Genomic DNA, 15,798 nt, shown 5'->3' with positions numbered 1-15,798 from the left:
TAAAACAACCATTTGGAAATGTTGGTATATATTATTACTTTCCTTCATAACATTGCTAACACAGTTCTCCAGTTCCTTTTCTGTCAAATACTTCCTCAAGGAGGGTGAGCAATGCTCTGGCCTACCACATCTTCTTGCTTTCTTCCTGTCATCCTTGTTTACCATGTGTGCAATTTTATTTTTCTCTAGTACTTTAAATATTTTTCCTTTTTTTTTCTAAGGCAGATGCTGTCACTTTCCTGCTCTCACCTCTTCAGTCCCCCCCATTCACAGAACGGTATGTCCTAGTCCTTCAAACTTTTACATTGTCATCAAGTTCTTGATGCAGCTCTTCATCTGTACTGTGGCTTCAACTAAAATAATCAGGTCTGGCCCCAGCAATTCAAGGAAATGCTGCTGTTGTATGTAGTGACACCTACCTGAAGCCTGGGTTGTATGGTTTGGAGTCAGAGCTTCAAGGATGTTTACTGGTATGGTTGTGAAAAGGTGATTGCTTGATTTCAGCATTTCTGATGTTGCTTGACTCACAGCTCTTTTAAATGATAGAAATGTAGGTGGCAGAGTGACAACCAACTTGAGCCTTGTGATATCGGAAGACTTCTTGGTGTGGTGAATGGTGTTACATGCAACATGTGCCAGATGTAATGTGGTTATTAAAGCAGAGGAACTGCTTCTATCCATTCTGATCCTTTTTGTATTCTAGCTGATAGCTGCATTTTGCACCTTGGTTTGATTGACTTTAGCTGAAATACTGGATGCTATAAAACTTGTTGCTATTGTTTTTCCAGATCCACTCTGTGTATTTGTTTGTATGGTCTCTTTTATATGAAATATATAATCTTTGGCCTGAACAAAGTCCTTTGCCATAAAGTAACAACAAGTGAGAAGGATTGGAAAATGCATAGGTTGAATTCTGTTCATTGTATTGTCTCTTTTTGTTCAGCAGCGGGTTTATTTGTTTAATCTGCTCTTTCCTCTTTTTCTGAATTGCTTTGGGAACAAATAATAGTTTTCCTTGAATTTACTTAATGGATAACTGAGTAGCCCTGGGTCTATAGATTGTAAAATGTATGTATTAAAAAAAAGAGCTGATTCAATTTAAATACTTATCTTGGCCATATGTTTAATGCCTGATCTCAAATTTCTGGTGCAGATACTTGCTTTTAATTGAGAATTATTTTTTCTGTATGATAAGTAACAACTTTTTAGTACATCTGTTTGTTACAACAGCCTAAAACAAAAGCAGAAGAAGGGAAAGCCTGAAAAGTTGAATTGAAAATTCAGTTCTAAGTCTAAGAAGACAAATAATGAGCATTTAGCTATTCTAATGCTTGTCTTGGATCTCTCATAGAATATTCAAATGTCAAGTCAGTATCACTTGTCCATCATGGCTTTATTAAGCACAGGAAATTTCAAAATTACTAACTTATTTCATTAGTACAGAATGTTGGGGATTTACTCAAAAGTTGAATTTTTTTTAAATGAATGTTCCAACCCTTGTTATTACCCAGTACTTATATTTAACTTCTATACTGGATAATACTGAGAGATTCAGCAAGAGACTCATACCTTGTGGTAGCACTGTATAAAGAAAGGCCTTCTCCCAGCAAGTGGTCCAAAAATATATCTCTGGTCTGTTTTCTTTGTTGTTAAATGTACAGCGTATTGTAGCAACAGTGTTTTTTATTATGTACTGTGTCATGAAGTGGAATACTCTAGAATTGTGACAAAACTTGATACAATATTCCAAGTATTTCAAATCAGACCACAAGGTTATTCTGACAACTTGAGAAAATCCACATTTTGTATCTTACTTAAAAAAGAAGAATGTAACCACTGCCAGAATTTAAAACTACAGTACAGGGCTGGCATATGCAAGCACTTCCAGGTACATTATAATTGTCACTCGACACTACTGATAGTTATTTCCAAATGGTATTTAAGAATTTGTTTTGTTTAAAAGCTGCAAGAGCAGAGAGTGCAAAATAGAATGCGGAAAATAAGAATGGATCTTAAGAAAAATCACACTTTTAGGACTCACCCAAGCTGACAAATGCAGGAGTATATGGACTTGCAGGTAGTACTGAGTAACAGATCCCATGCCTTAGCGTGTGCCTGTTCATTCAGGCTCTCCAATACCCACCCTGAAGGGCTGGGCAAAATACAGGAATGTCTCCGTGGAAACCAGTGAAGCTGCACTGGGGTTAGAGATTAGTCAGTATACCTGCACTAGTGCTGACCTCATCCGATTGAAACTAACTGGGTAATATGAGAGGAAGGGGAATGTTACATGTCAGCAGTTGCTGATCTTACTTCACAGTGGCTTTAAAAAGTAGCTTTTTCAGAATCTGAAACTGTACTGGAAGAATCGCTTTAAACAGTTTTCCCCAAGTATATGTAAGGGAGATATTAAAATCTTGATTAAAAAGATGTATTTAAAAAATCCTCAGGTATGCATGATAGTTATTATAAGGACAACTATTTCTAAAACTGTAATAATAATAATAATACTCCTTTAAATTTCTAAACTAAAAGGATTTAAAAAAAAAATGCTACAGGAGTTAAATGTCTCCAATAAGAAAGAAACAGTACAAATAACAGTGTTATTCCTACAACCTTTTCTGTCCCTAGATATCAAAGTATTTAATTTCGTTTGCCTTGCTTTTACCAGGAGTATCAGGGGGGAGGGTTCATGAAGAAAAAGAGTCTTCCCTTTTCCTTCCTTACAGCCATTTAAATTTTTAGTTGGAATCTTAGAGTGGCTTCCTTACTGGGAGGCGTTCACTTTGGTGGGCTTCACAGTCTGTCATAGCTGTGGTAGACACTTCTTTTTCAGGTGGGCATGTGAGATTGCCTAGGAGAGGAATGCATGTTGGGTAAGAGCAGCATCTGACAGGGCTGCATGCTCAAAGCTTAAAAGGAGAAACAAACATACCCCAATGTTCGTACTGAGCATATATTATTAGCTTAAATTCTGGTCTAAAAAAAGTCAATTGTATACGCATAGTGTCAAGTCTCCATACCAGATCTTCATCAGTGAAGATCTTCTCTGATTACCTACTGACTGCTTATCAGATTGCCAGTCAAATCAGGAGAGCAATACAACCCTTAGAAACTGAAAAGTGTCTGTGATTTTTACCCCTTAGCGTTGTTGTGATATTGGGTGGATATAGTCATTAATCCTTGATAATATTGCAGAAGGCTTCTGGCTTGTCTTTGTTGTTGTTGTTTGGGGTTTTTTTAATTTTGTCCTCAGTGTAGCTGTTGTGTATCTTAGAATAACAGAAATATCTAGCACTTTTCAAAGAAATTAAACTAAATACAAAGTGGTCTATCATATGAGCCAAACAGCAAATAGGATTATGAAGTATTTTCAGACCATAAATAAAGATTGTTGGCATATGATATGCAAAGAGAACAAAGAGAATTGCTGTTTTAATCTGTGGTTGATAGGAAATGCTACAGCTAATCCTAGGAAAGAAAGAGAAGAGCAGTCATCTGTGAATCTATAAATTTAAGAGATGAGAGCTATGTTTCACGCTATTACAGAGACTTGCAATAGACAGATTAGCTTTGGAAATTCAGCAGCCATGGTCTGTTTAAATGCAAAACCTGGCAAAACCACTTGTTTCTATGGCAGCATATTGGGATCTTATTTCCTTTTATCAGCGGAGGTCTGCAACAGGATGGGGTTGGAAATAATTCCTCTACCAGAATACTAATCTTTTCAGAAATCTGATTTGGCTTTGTCTGTTTTTCATCAGCATAGCTTCTAATTCTCTGTTGTTTGCAAGTATGGACATGTTTTTATTTTAATATCCACAGTGCTATATGCAGTGGAAACAAGAGTTACTCTAGAAGTTAACCTGCTCATAAGATCACAAAGTTTTCATTGTGTTGTACTACTAACAGGGGAAGAGCGAGGAGGAATAATGTGTGATAACTTTTCCTCATTGTTCCTACTTTTATCTTAGGCATTGGTCAGTGACAGAGAATCTTATTAAATTACTTTTACATATCAGCTTCTGGTATGCACTGAATTTCTCAAGCCCATTACAGAGATTCCTGGGTAATGAACCCAAGAATTTTATGATTACTGAATTCTCTTTACAGAGACCACTTAAAACACTTCTTGTAGAACATCAGCATACTGTCTTTCACTTAATGAAAGTGTAAAATAACTGATGTCAGTGAATGGATTGGTTTAGTTAACAGAAAGGTTAAAGATAAATAATTAACAGTGTAACTGGCTGTTCCAGAACAGGGCTGCAAAGCTGATGGCTGTAAAAGCACATTAAAAATTTCTATCACTGAATAGTCTGCAGGTCAGCGGGGGGGCAACCAAAGAAATGGATCCATAAGCATCAGACTTTTAACTATGGATTTTAGGAAACTGTATGAAGGAAGCCTCAGGCACTCGATTGCCACACTGGACTTTGTTGTCCTGCCAAAGTCTTTTGTGTTGCTGCTCCCAGTAGGTAGTGGGATCTCACTCCCATCAAGTATTTAGAGAGGTCAGTAGTGAATCAACTCTATGGTCACATCTAGAAGGACAATTAAGGAAACGTTTTTCTACCAGCGTAATAGTTTGTGTGAATTACTGAAGAGATGTGAATGTGTCTCTCACTCTGGTGATGTTTAGTGCACCTCTGACCGATGGGCAGGCTAACGTGATGCCAGCAAGGAAGAGGTAGTAGCCAAGAGGTTCTGTGTCTGTATCAGTGTGGAGCTAACCTGAGCATGAGCAACAGTAGTCACATTAGTCTCAAGGTCCACTCAGACTAATTTATTGTGCTTTGAGATAAATGAATTTTCATTCTTAATACTTGGTCAGATATTTCTGTAATGCACTGCAGTGCATTCAGAGGCTGGGTAAAAAAGTTGCAGTGAATAAATGCACTGCTGAAATTATACTACCTGCTCCAGCAATTAGTAATTCCCAACATTCAGCATACACCACATTGGGCTCTGCCTAATAGCTCTAAATCTTCATGACAGTAGAGCTCTGGACAGATGGAACTAAGGACATTGCATCTATGTAGTTGCCTTAACAACCAAATTTGTAATCACCTCAAAGAATGAAATCAGGTTTGTGTGGCATGACCTATTTTATGTAACACTATCTTGACAGGCATTAATTATGTTCTCATCCGTTAATTCATTATTGCTCAAATCCTGTATCAACTTTCTGTTATTTTACCTGATTTATCAGGGATAGATGTCAGGCTAGCTGGTTGAGAGTTACTTGGGTCAACATTCTCTCTTTAAATATTGGCATAATATTAACACTTTTCTTAATGTTTTGAAATTTCTGCAGTATTTCAAGACTTGTTGAAATTAGCATTAGCTAGCTAATGATGTTGATTTTAAACTATTTATTCCTTATACTATTTATTTAATAATTTTTGTTGCAAATATGTATGTTGGTTGTTCAGCCACTACATTTTCAAATGCACGTGTACTTACTGAAGACTTTGCACTTACCCTGCATCAACAGCTTGTCTTCGTCTAGTGATGTCCCTTGACATTACTGTTGGCCTCCGTCCTGACAGAATTTTATTTCCCAGTCTCCAGCTTCCCATGTGAGGTTTCTACATTTTCTCGCTTCTAATGGTGATTGTTGTTTGTTTTCCTTTTTTTCTCATTGCTATAGTTTTTATTGTTGCATTCTCTTTTTCATCTTCACTATGATAGACTTTCAGAGAAATGGGTGCTTTGAAGCAGCAAAGGATATACGCCTTCATACTCTGATCTTACTCTGCCTATACTCTTATAGGATATGTTGAGGACTCTTTAAACCTGGATGTGGGGGGGTCTTCCTGTCAGAACCAGTGTATACAAATATAGGTCAAATTGCCTAACGCTCTGCTTGTAAATCACTGTGAAATCTTTAGAGAAAAGAATCAGCTGTACCTAGTTCAGCTATGCATGCAAGGGTCACATGCGATATTCTTGCTTTAGGAATGCCATTTTTTATTCTTATTTTGGGCACTTTTTGTCCTCTCCAGGATTTAGTTTTATGAATTGTTTCCTATTCCTTTCAGGATCATTGTCTCCTTTGAAATACTCTTAAGATTTTCCAAGAATGAACATATTTTTCTGTGATTAAAGTTTTAAATAATCAAACCCATACATATATATGTAGTGTATATGTGTATATCTAGTGTATGTGTGTGTATATATATACACACACATTATCTACATATGCGTGTATGTATGTGTATACTCATATCGCCTGTATGTTTAACTGCATTTAAAATATGTCAGAAAAATATAGAGGTAAATAACGTATTGGAGTAGTAGCAAAATAACAGTGTTATACTTCTGTTGCTAAGTGTAGATGGACAGATGTTACTGAGAGTACAATTAATGCTCTGCTCATGTCCTTAAGCCAGAAAGAGTTATATTTAATTCCTGAGAAGTTATATGGTAGAAATTAACCCATAATTAAAGACTCCATGAAAACAGAAAGCATTTGGCTAGTCTTAATAGAACAAGAACTCTATTATGTTATCCAAAAAAACCCTTGGAGAATTAGTCCAGGACACAAAGCTGTGTGCAGTAGTCTGAAACCACAGGAAAAGGAGACAATATTATTCAGGAATTAGCTAAACACCAGTCAGGACTGACTGGATCACTCCTCCAACAGCCCAAAGTGGCCATATTTACCAGCTCAGACTCAACTTTATCATATTTCTTATGGCTATGTAAATCAAGAATGTGGTTCACCTGCATAAGACATATATCAGACCAAAGTCCAAATGTAGTTAGGCAATTAAGTGAAAGGGTAGGTGTTAACAGAGCTGCAGTGAATAAGCACAGCGAGAAGGTGGCCAGACGCTGATGAAGCAGTAGAGGACAGTGGCTTTGTGCTGAATCAATGCAAGACGTGCATGCTGACTCTACCCTTTCTTACTTTTGCTCCTCCCAGGTGTTCCACAAAGCCCTAAATGTGAGTGTTTTTCCCTCGTGTGGACATCTCAGTTTCACTGGTGTTGGTGCAATATTTTGCTTCTCATTGTGCTACAAGGAGTGGTTTCTTAAAAGTTTTTCCCCTATCAATTATTATTTCAGAGTGAATCGCTTGTTACTTCAATATTTGCTCAGTAGGTTCAAGGCCAGGTAATTTCTCAGTGTGTTTGAGTAGGTAAGTCAGGCTGTACCTAACCACACTGTAGAGCAATTGCTTTGATTTGAGATTTGTTACTTTGTGTGTTTATGTGCACTGCATCTCTCAGTTGTGTCTGCCTGGTAATGAGCAAACTGAGTGAACCAGACTTCATTAAACTTCCGTAAAACATAGGTGTAGAATTAGTCATATGTGATTCAGGATGACTCCATTTCCATGCTAGCCTTCCTGTCATGATGTTGCTCTCCTATGTAGTGATTAAATTAACCAATAATAACTTTTTTTAAAGCAGTGGTTAGTTTAAAAGCCTGAGAAGAAAATGACTGTTAAAATAATTACATTTCCAGCTCCAGTTTCCAGGTTAGGATATTATGGACACATTTGTTCCTATCACATTTGCTTTGTGGTTCAGTATGAATTTTCAATAGATGACTTTGCGATAAGAAAGCAGCAATTCAAATGCAATTATATAAACAGGAAGATCAGCCTGGAATTAGCGTGGAGAGTATAAAGCACACACAGAGCTTGTGCTGGGTCACTGCCTCTCCCAGCGCAAGGCAGAATCAGGTTCCTGTAATAGGGAAGAATTCAGCTGACAAGAGGTTGGTCTTTCCAGACTTGCATTGTTGCAGCTACAGGGTAAACCAGACTGTGTAATGAATGGCTTTTGCTATGGGAAACTGACAGCTGGAAGAGACTAGAGGGTGATGTCCATATATTTGTAGATGCTGTCATTTAAAGTTTGTAGTTTATAGAGTAGACCCTGGAATTGTCTCGGAGCTAATCAAAGCTTTGTTCTCGGGATCCCCCAGCAGGTCTGAGAAATGAGGTCAGCACAACAGACAGATAAAGTGGGGATTCATTGATTTGAACTCTTTGCTGATGTTCTTAATTGTAATTTGCTTGAATCTATTATTTAATTCTTGGTAGTGTTCCCACTTCATCATGCCTCTAAGCCAACTGGAAAGTAAAAAATACAGTGGTATGCTTGATATGCACAGCTGTTTCTTTTTCTCGTGAACATTTTATAAGATGCTTTCTTTAGAAAATTATTTAAACCAGTGAGATTATTTTAGCATCTCTGGTTAATTCTAGAGCTCATGTTCTCTCACATATGTCACATTTTCAAATCCTTTAGTTCCTGTGATTTTTCTGTGTCAGCATTTTATCACTTGTTAATGAAAAGTTCCATGTAATATGCTTTAGTGGGGAAAAAGTGAATTTGTTATATGTTGTTAATGGCCTGTTTACCCTTCTTTTCTGTTTAGTGGTTAGTACTATTTCAATTAAACGTCTGAGACTGGAAAGAATTTGTCAGGCTATAGCTAAAAAAGTTAAGATTACTTCTAGTCTGTGACTATCATAACTGTTCTTGTCAAATTCTGAGAAAAGGGCTGGAAGGTATATCTAATTTTACTTAGGGTTTGCTTTTGTTTGTTTGTTTCTCCCCCATCTAGCATGAGTCCTTTCTTTGTGATGTCTCTCCTCTTTGGCCTGACTTTCGATCAAACAGCATCACTTTGTGCTCCTTCTGAGTATATAATCCATGTGGAGAAAAGAGAATGTGCCTACTGCCTGGCCATCAACACCACCATCTGCGCTGGATTTTGCATGACTCGGGTACAAGGCATTACTCTGTTTTAGGCAGTTGTTTCTATAATGACCATCACTGCAAAACAAGTGCCTATTCGCTCTGGAAAATTGTGTGTAAATGATCCAATTCTAATAATGTTTGTCACAGACAGAAAAATCACACTATCATCGTGTTTTCAGGTTAGCTTTTTGCAAGGGTATAGATGAGAAATGCCAAGACTCCAGAACTACGGAGTTTGTAACACCAGTGGCATAGCAGAGAACTGACTGCTGCTGTCACTGCAGAACCTCTGTAGTCAGTTTGTGGGGTCAGGATGGAACAGGTGAGAAGCAGATTGTATTTAGTCACTGTTATTTAATGTAAATGACTTGGGTAACTTCTACTCCCACAGTGCCACAAAGCTAGCTGTTATGACAGCTAGCTGTGGAGAATATCTCGCATGTAGGCATGCCAAACACTATGCTTGAGCTTCACTTTTCAACATAGCATTTTAAGTTCCACCTTGGTCAGTAGGTAGCCAATACCGATTACAAAGCACTGTTAGCACTCTGAGCCAAGCAGGTTAGTTAAAACCGTAAAAGGTGAACATATCTACAGGGGTAGCGAGCCCCAATCACATGCAGATTCAAAATTACAGATCTGAACAGAAGTATGCTGAAAATATCAGAGCCCATCTAAGTGTAAAGAGGTTTGCTTTCTGCACGTTTGAGAAAACGTCAAAGGAAGTCTTCTGACACTCATGTATGCTTCAGTGAAACAACACATTTCTTTTTTTCTTTTGTAGGACAGCAATGGCAAGAAGCTGCTACTCAAAAGTGCTCTGTCCCAGAACGTGTGCACATACAAAGAGATGTTGTATCAAACAGCACTGATTCCGGGCTGTCCTCATCACACCATCCCTTATTATTCCTACCCTGTGGCTGTGAGCTGCAAGTGTGGTAAATGCAACACTGATTATAGTGACTGTGTTCATGAGAAGGTTAGGACAAACTATTGCACTAAACCACAGAAGCTCTGTAACATGTAAGCTTCCAACAGAATGCGGTCGAAATGTACCTCTCTGCTCACAACTAAACAGAAATAAAAGTGTATTTCATAACAGGTTTGCAAATTGGTGTGCACAAAGTTTTATTCTAAAGATGTATTACTAGTTAGTGTATTACTAGTTAGTTCAATTAACTGGATGTTCTGTGACACGCACAGAGCAGAATCATAGGTCTGCAGGTTTGTATTTAGAACCCACCTGTAATTTACTTTGGGGAAGAAGGAGAAATGACTGTGTATGTATAAGCCTTTGCTCATAAATCCCAAGTATTTTGTGAAGAGATGCTCAGAGACAAAACAGCTGATACATTTCAGAGTTAAAAAAAAGGCAACGCATACTCTTAGTATTGAACACTTTAATTAGATTTTGACATATACTTACAGCCTTCATATTAGCAACGGTATTTTTCCATATATGTAATAATAGGTTTTTTTGAGGACCCTAGCTTCAGTGTAGTCAACAGGGACTAAGCACATACAGTTTGCTTATCTACACTATAGATCTATGTCATCACCACTGTTGTCCAGACCTGTGTTCATTAGGCATACTTTTTCATGTCTGCGCTAGTGGAGTAAGCCTCTCTTTTCTATTAAGTACATTGTTTGAAAAAACTTGTCTCTGTGAGCACTGAAGAATCAGTGAAGCTTCAAATCTTGCTACTCTGTTCTCCAGAGGGGGAGTGTAGTACCATCAAACTTAAAGTAAAACTCAGAAAAAATTTTTCCCCACTGTTTCAGCTGTTCCCTTGTGCATGGGAAAGTGAGCGGAGCCCCACCCTGTGTGCTGAACATGCACAGGTGAGAAGTGCAGACCCAGAGTAAGGAAATAAATGTAAACTAACAAATGTTTCCTTTCCACTGAGATTCCCCCCTCCCTGCCCCTCATGAGTGCTATTGTTTCATTGGACCTGATAATCTGTGGCAAGCTATGATTGTACTAAACCAATCCCTGAGAATGAGAGCTAGTTTCCACCTGATTTAAGTGATTCCAAAATAAAGTACAAAAGCTTATAGAATCCAGTGACAGAGTTGCAACTTTGCCCCTCACCTCTATTACCTACAACAGGAGTGATGAAATCACAGTTTGATTAAATTGTGCCTGCTCAAGTAAATGTCATCTCTGCTGATCCATGAGTACTGTAGACGGGACAGCAAGACTACAGTGAAGGCATGAACAGGGCTGACAAAAAATAAAATTCTCCATGCTTCCTTAGCTGAGGAACAGCACTACCATTCTGTATGTCTTTGCAAATGCAGCCAGGAAAAAAAAAAAAAATCTAAGTGTGTAAATAAAATAAATGATAGTAAAAGGATTTTTAACTATGTAACGTGTCATGTATAAAAAAAAAAAAAACTATTTCAGAGCCAAGAATTTGCAGCTTTGTGTAGATGCACTAAAGGTTCAAAACCCCATTGAATACAATTTTCAGGTAATACATCCCACTAATGTTAAATCACTGCAATAGCTTTGTCTTTTTTCACCCCTTCCCAGCCATGTGTTTTGCCTTGTAAAGTGGGTTACTTCACTATAGTGCTCTTAGTTGTTCAATGATTGTAAATGTGTCTATGAAAAACAATTTTCACTTTTAAAGTGGAGTATTGAGTGGAACAGATTTATCCAAAGGTTATCAGGAGAGCAGCATTCGTGCTCTTTCAGTTATCCAGGCAGAGATTTGCTTTATTTTGGCAAGTAATAGACCCAAACAGCCCCTAGAGCCAGGAAGATGAAGACCAACTTGTTATGCCCAGCTTGAACCGCCAACTATACTCAAAGATTGCCATTGTGCCCACAGAGAATTAACCTGCTGATAACCCTCAGAGCCACTCTACATCCAGCTGTTGGCATAGATCTTTTATTTGTCTGTCTTTCTGTTTATTTTTGTTTCCAGCAAAACCAGAAGGCGGCAGAAACCAATGACACACCTACTAATGTACTCCTGCTTTTGTTGGTATTAACATAAAGTTTCAGTTTTGTTTGTGTGGGAGGGAAGTTGCATACATCTGCTATACATTCTTTGACCTTTTAAAATTCTGGTGTATTACTGTAAACATCAGTATTTCTTCTTGGGAAAAGCCTCATGGTGCTGGCAAGTGCCAATTAGACCTTAAAACTGTTTATCTACCTTCCCAAGAGTTTCACTTGATTACTTTTTATGGAGCAGCACGAGGTGCCATTCCATGGTTAAGCCCAGAGGCAAGCAGGGAACTATTGTGAAGAGTTCATTTTAGGGGTTGACTGTTAACAGCATCCAGAGACAACTACATAACCAGTTAGGAAAAATCAATAGGGCAGGGCTTTTTTTTTTTTCCTCCTTTAATTTTTATAGTCTCCTATACTATTCAGTGTGCAAACGAGGGAAAGTAGATGACAGAAAAAGCAACAGTCCTAGGATAAGCATATGTTAAGTTTACATAGCATTCCATAGTTAACAGATTAAAAGTATTAAAAAGGAAGTAAGAAATGTCCTATCTTGGCAAGAGGGCCCTAAGGCTCTTGTAAAGTCTTTTAATGGCCTCTGCATAAACCCAGTTGCTAAGAGTGTGCTATTCTTCTGAGCACAGCAGGTTTGACATTACACACTTTAGTTAGCAGTGGGGTGATATCTACAAACTTTCAACCAGGTACTGAACAGCAGACCTTACTCACAAGGTACTGTGATGCTGAAATGAAGCAGGAAGTAACTTATTTCCTTAAGTTTTCTCCTGAAAATCCAGTTCTTGCTCTTCTTCACCCTCATTAAGGGTGACGCTGGAATATTTGATGTTCTTGCCACCATCCATAGCAGTATCTCCATTCACTCATGCAATTTCTTATGAAAAGTAGCAGTTACTAACCTGTACCTCACAGAGGTTAGGAACTAGCACTGAAGACATCAGTGGCCCGCTCTCCACCCTTTCTCATCTCAAGAATTCTCTCTGCCCCCCCGCCCTCCCTTCCAGGACCCATATGCTATGTACAAAAAATGACTTACATTGTATATAGCCCTCAAGCAATCAAAGGTACAACCTGAAACAATGCCAACTGCCACAACACTCAGTGTCTTGAAGTTTTGCATAAAAGTGTAAAAGTTAATTTTTAGCAGAAACATCAAATAATTAATATTTAGAAACAGATGCTCAAACAAAACACGTACTCTGTGAGGATGATAAATATATATTCAATTGCTCGCTCTTCTGGCATCCTGTAACTGAAAATTCAACATCTCCATGGGAAAGGTGATAATGATCTGGCATGTTTCAGGACCAATGTCCTACCACCATCTCTTTACATAGAATAAGCCCTTTCTAACATAGAGGGAGAAAAGATTATGGAATGGTAATATTATTCTTCTTTTGCAGCAGGGATCATGAAGACAAAATAATCTAGTATGCCATGCTTGTTGCATGTAATCTTATTCTCATGTACAGGAGCAAAGTCTAAATAGTAATTCCAGCCTACTGATACATTCATTACCCAGCTCTAATCCTACACTGTATTGCATCAGTTACAACCATGGCAGCACCTGTTTGTGCCACCACCACCTATTAAACAGGTTAGTTAATCCCAACTCCATTCAAAGCATGAGAGAGAAATAAATCAGTCTGTAAACATTTTTTCTGACCAACAAGATGAGTTTTTAATCTGATGATCAAAGTTTACTGAGATTGAAATGCAAAACATATGACAGACAAGAAATTGTCAGTATGTGGCAAACGATCAGATTCCTAGTTAATACTACATACTGTGTTGTAAACTCATTACTGCTCATTTTTATAAAATTCTACTAGCTTCCATTTTTAAATTAAATATTACACTCAGAAAGGCCATTAAGATGAATCAAAGTACTTAAAACAATTTAATCAAACTGAAAATCAGAACTCTGACATATACAAAACATGAATGATCTAGAATATTACACAAGCAATGTTCCCATCCCTGGCAAAAAAGGGTCTGAAACAGTAATCTCCTGTCAGCTTGACTGCATTCTCATGAATTACCAGGGTCAAATTAACCACGACACCTAAAAATACTACTGAGATGCAAGGTATATTTTTTTTCTTGTTTACGCAAGTTCATTTTTAGGAATGTGATTGTAGCTCCCACTTTGCTTGAAATGATAAATAAAGGAACCAGAATTCACAGGATACAAATATGAATTCTAATTTCCTTGGGAAAATCTTGCTTTCCGTTTTGCAGTTTTCATGAATGTTCCTGGAATCTGATACTCTATTCCAAACACCTTCATTTTATTTCAGCTGCAGCGAAGCCTCTGTGAAAGACTAAGGGAATCTGTTAGGTGGCCCTCCTTGAGCAGGGGCGTTGGCCCAGATGACCTCCAGAGGTTCCTTCCAACCTCCACCATTCTGTGGTAATAGCAAAAGCTTTGTCCAGGGCAACTGCAATAATAAGCTGACAGCATTTGCATGCTTGTCATGAATTCTACAGAAGGCATGAACTGTAATTGTCATATGTATAATTTGGTGATAAAGAAATGCCTTTGCAGGCAAGGTTTCAAAATTTAAATTCTCCAAAAACACCGTTTAATAGAAAATACAGAGGATTTTGCAGGAACAGTAGGAGCCCTACTTCTGTAAGATACATCCCTTACACCTATGGTTTAAACAATCCAGTTACGGCTAAATATATACAAGACTACTTCTACAACTGTTGGACCAAGAGAGGTTAGTTTCAATTAAGTTACAAAAGACTTTCTGGCGGTGAGAAAGTCTGGTACTCCCCAGCCCCCAACACAACTGTAAAAACCGTGTAGTGACAGCATGCGAAAGAGCTGTGGACTCCCAAGTTCTCAGCAAATAGCTGCAACATTAATTGCTACTCTCTAGTTTGTGAAAAGCATAGAGAATGATAGGAAAAAATTAGGAAGTAGGTATTTACCCAACAAAGCAGCAATTATGTTACCTAGTAAATAGCAAAGAAACAAAATTTTCAGCTTTGAGATCAGACTGTGCCTTCTCAAGGTGTCCGAGCCTTTAAAAAGGGTATTTAGCACAGGAAAATTTAAGTCAGCTTACTATTAAGCAGCACTTGCACTTAGTAAAATAAAAAAGGGAACTAGTGTCACTTACAGCAATAAGCAGCACTGCAAAACTGTAATAATGCTCCCTTATGGCTGGGACTGACAGATTTGTCTTCAGTATGAACAATACGCATGCAAAAAACAGCAGTCTACTTTTATGGTTAACGTCTATGCAAAATCACCGAGAGGAAAATAAGTAACATGACTTCTTTTACACTTAAGGAAAATCCAAATTAAGACATTTGGGTTGTGTTAATGCACCTATTTAAATATACATTTACATGCCCTCGGGACACTTTGTCCCTTTGGCCTTACTGCGGTATTTGTGTTCAACTTTAAGGCCCTCAGGTCCGGTGATAGCACTCTACTGAGGTGATGATTCCTTAGGGTCAGGTGTTTGTAAGATGCCTTTTCACATAACTAAGCAACGGATTTGCAGACAATCCTAACAACCTTACCTCTTCTCAACATCTTAATTCTGGCGAGGAGGTAACAGAAAAGCATGTGAGCACAGAACACAAAGCAGGTTTATAGGGGGCTTGGTCGATCAGAATCCACGCGGAGGCAAATTTGTCCTTTGAACGTCATCGGCCTCCCCTTCAATACCGACATTACTGTCGCGTTCGCTAGGCCCCTCTTACCCGGGGAAGGCGTGGAGACTGGGTCGTCCTCTCACTCCAGCTTCTTTGCTGCTAACCAGCTTACAGCCAAGCGCCTGGGCTTCATGCGACTACTAACCACCCGTAACAAGGAGCGTGGAAACGCCGCGGGCTCGGGGGCTCATATGCTGGGGCGGCCGCTCCCCCTCGACTCCTGCGGCCGGCCGGCCCTCGCGGCCCAGCGCAGAAGGCCCCCGACGCAGGTGCTCAGCGGCAGCCACGCTGCGGTCGATTTTGAGCAGCACAATCCCAAACGAATTAACACGTCTGAGGTTGGGGAATGAAAATGCAACCGCGCAGCCCGCAGCTTCCCTCCGGTTCGTACGGAGAGGGGGAGTTCGCCGCCGGAGGAGG

At 38.7% G+C, this 15,798-nt stretch overlaps 1 protein-coding gene and 1 long non-coding RNA gene across 2 annotated transcripts in view; one reads left to right on the top strand and one right to left on the bottom strand.

The window, feature by feature from the left end:
- The window catches only part of LOC143169944 (uncharacterized), an 18,746-nt gene extending 2,948 nt beyond the window's left edge, over positions 1–15,798 (bottom strand). The window contains exon 1 of the long non-coding RNA XR_012996974.1: positions 15,427–15,798. This is a non-coding gene — a long non-coding RNA (uncharacterized LOC143169944). The remainder of the gene's footprint in view (positions 1–15,426) is intronic.
- On the top strand, positions 130–9,828 carry TSHB (thyroid stimulating hormone subunit beta). Its single transcript, XM_076357945.1, has 3 exons — positions 130–277; positions 8,587–8,749; positions 9,508–9,828. The coding sequence occupies exons 2-3, from the start codon at positions 8,588–8,590 to the stop codon at positions 9,748–9,750; spliced, it is 405 nt and encodes a 134-aa protein (XP_076214060.1). The 5' UTR covers positions 130–277; position 8,587; the 3' UTR covers positions 9,751–9,828.

This window comes from Aptenodytes patagonicus, chromosome 22 (assembly GCF_965638725.1).
Source record: "Aptenodytes patagonicus chromosome 22, bAptPat1.pri.cur, whole genome shotgun sequence".
In the NCBI taxonomy this organism is placed as follows: Eukaryota; Metazoa; Chordata; class Aves; order Sphenisciformes; family Spheniscidae; genus Aptenodytes; species Aptenodytes patagonicus.
The sequence above is the reverse complement of the archived record's forward strand: the minus strand, read 5'-3'. Positions and strand labels throughout refer to the sequence as shown.

Bases quoted from the DNA above. Each gene is read 5' to 3' on its own strand.
- TSHB (XM_076357945.1), top strand. From the start codon at position 8,588: ATGAGTCCTTTCTTTGTGATGTCTCTCCTCTTTGGCCTGACTTTCGAT. The intron at 8,750-9,507 runs GTACAAGGCATT...TTTCTTTTGTAG, and splicing joins CTGGATTTTGCATGACTCGG to GACAGCAATGGCAAGAAGCT.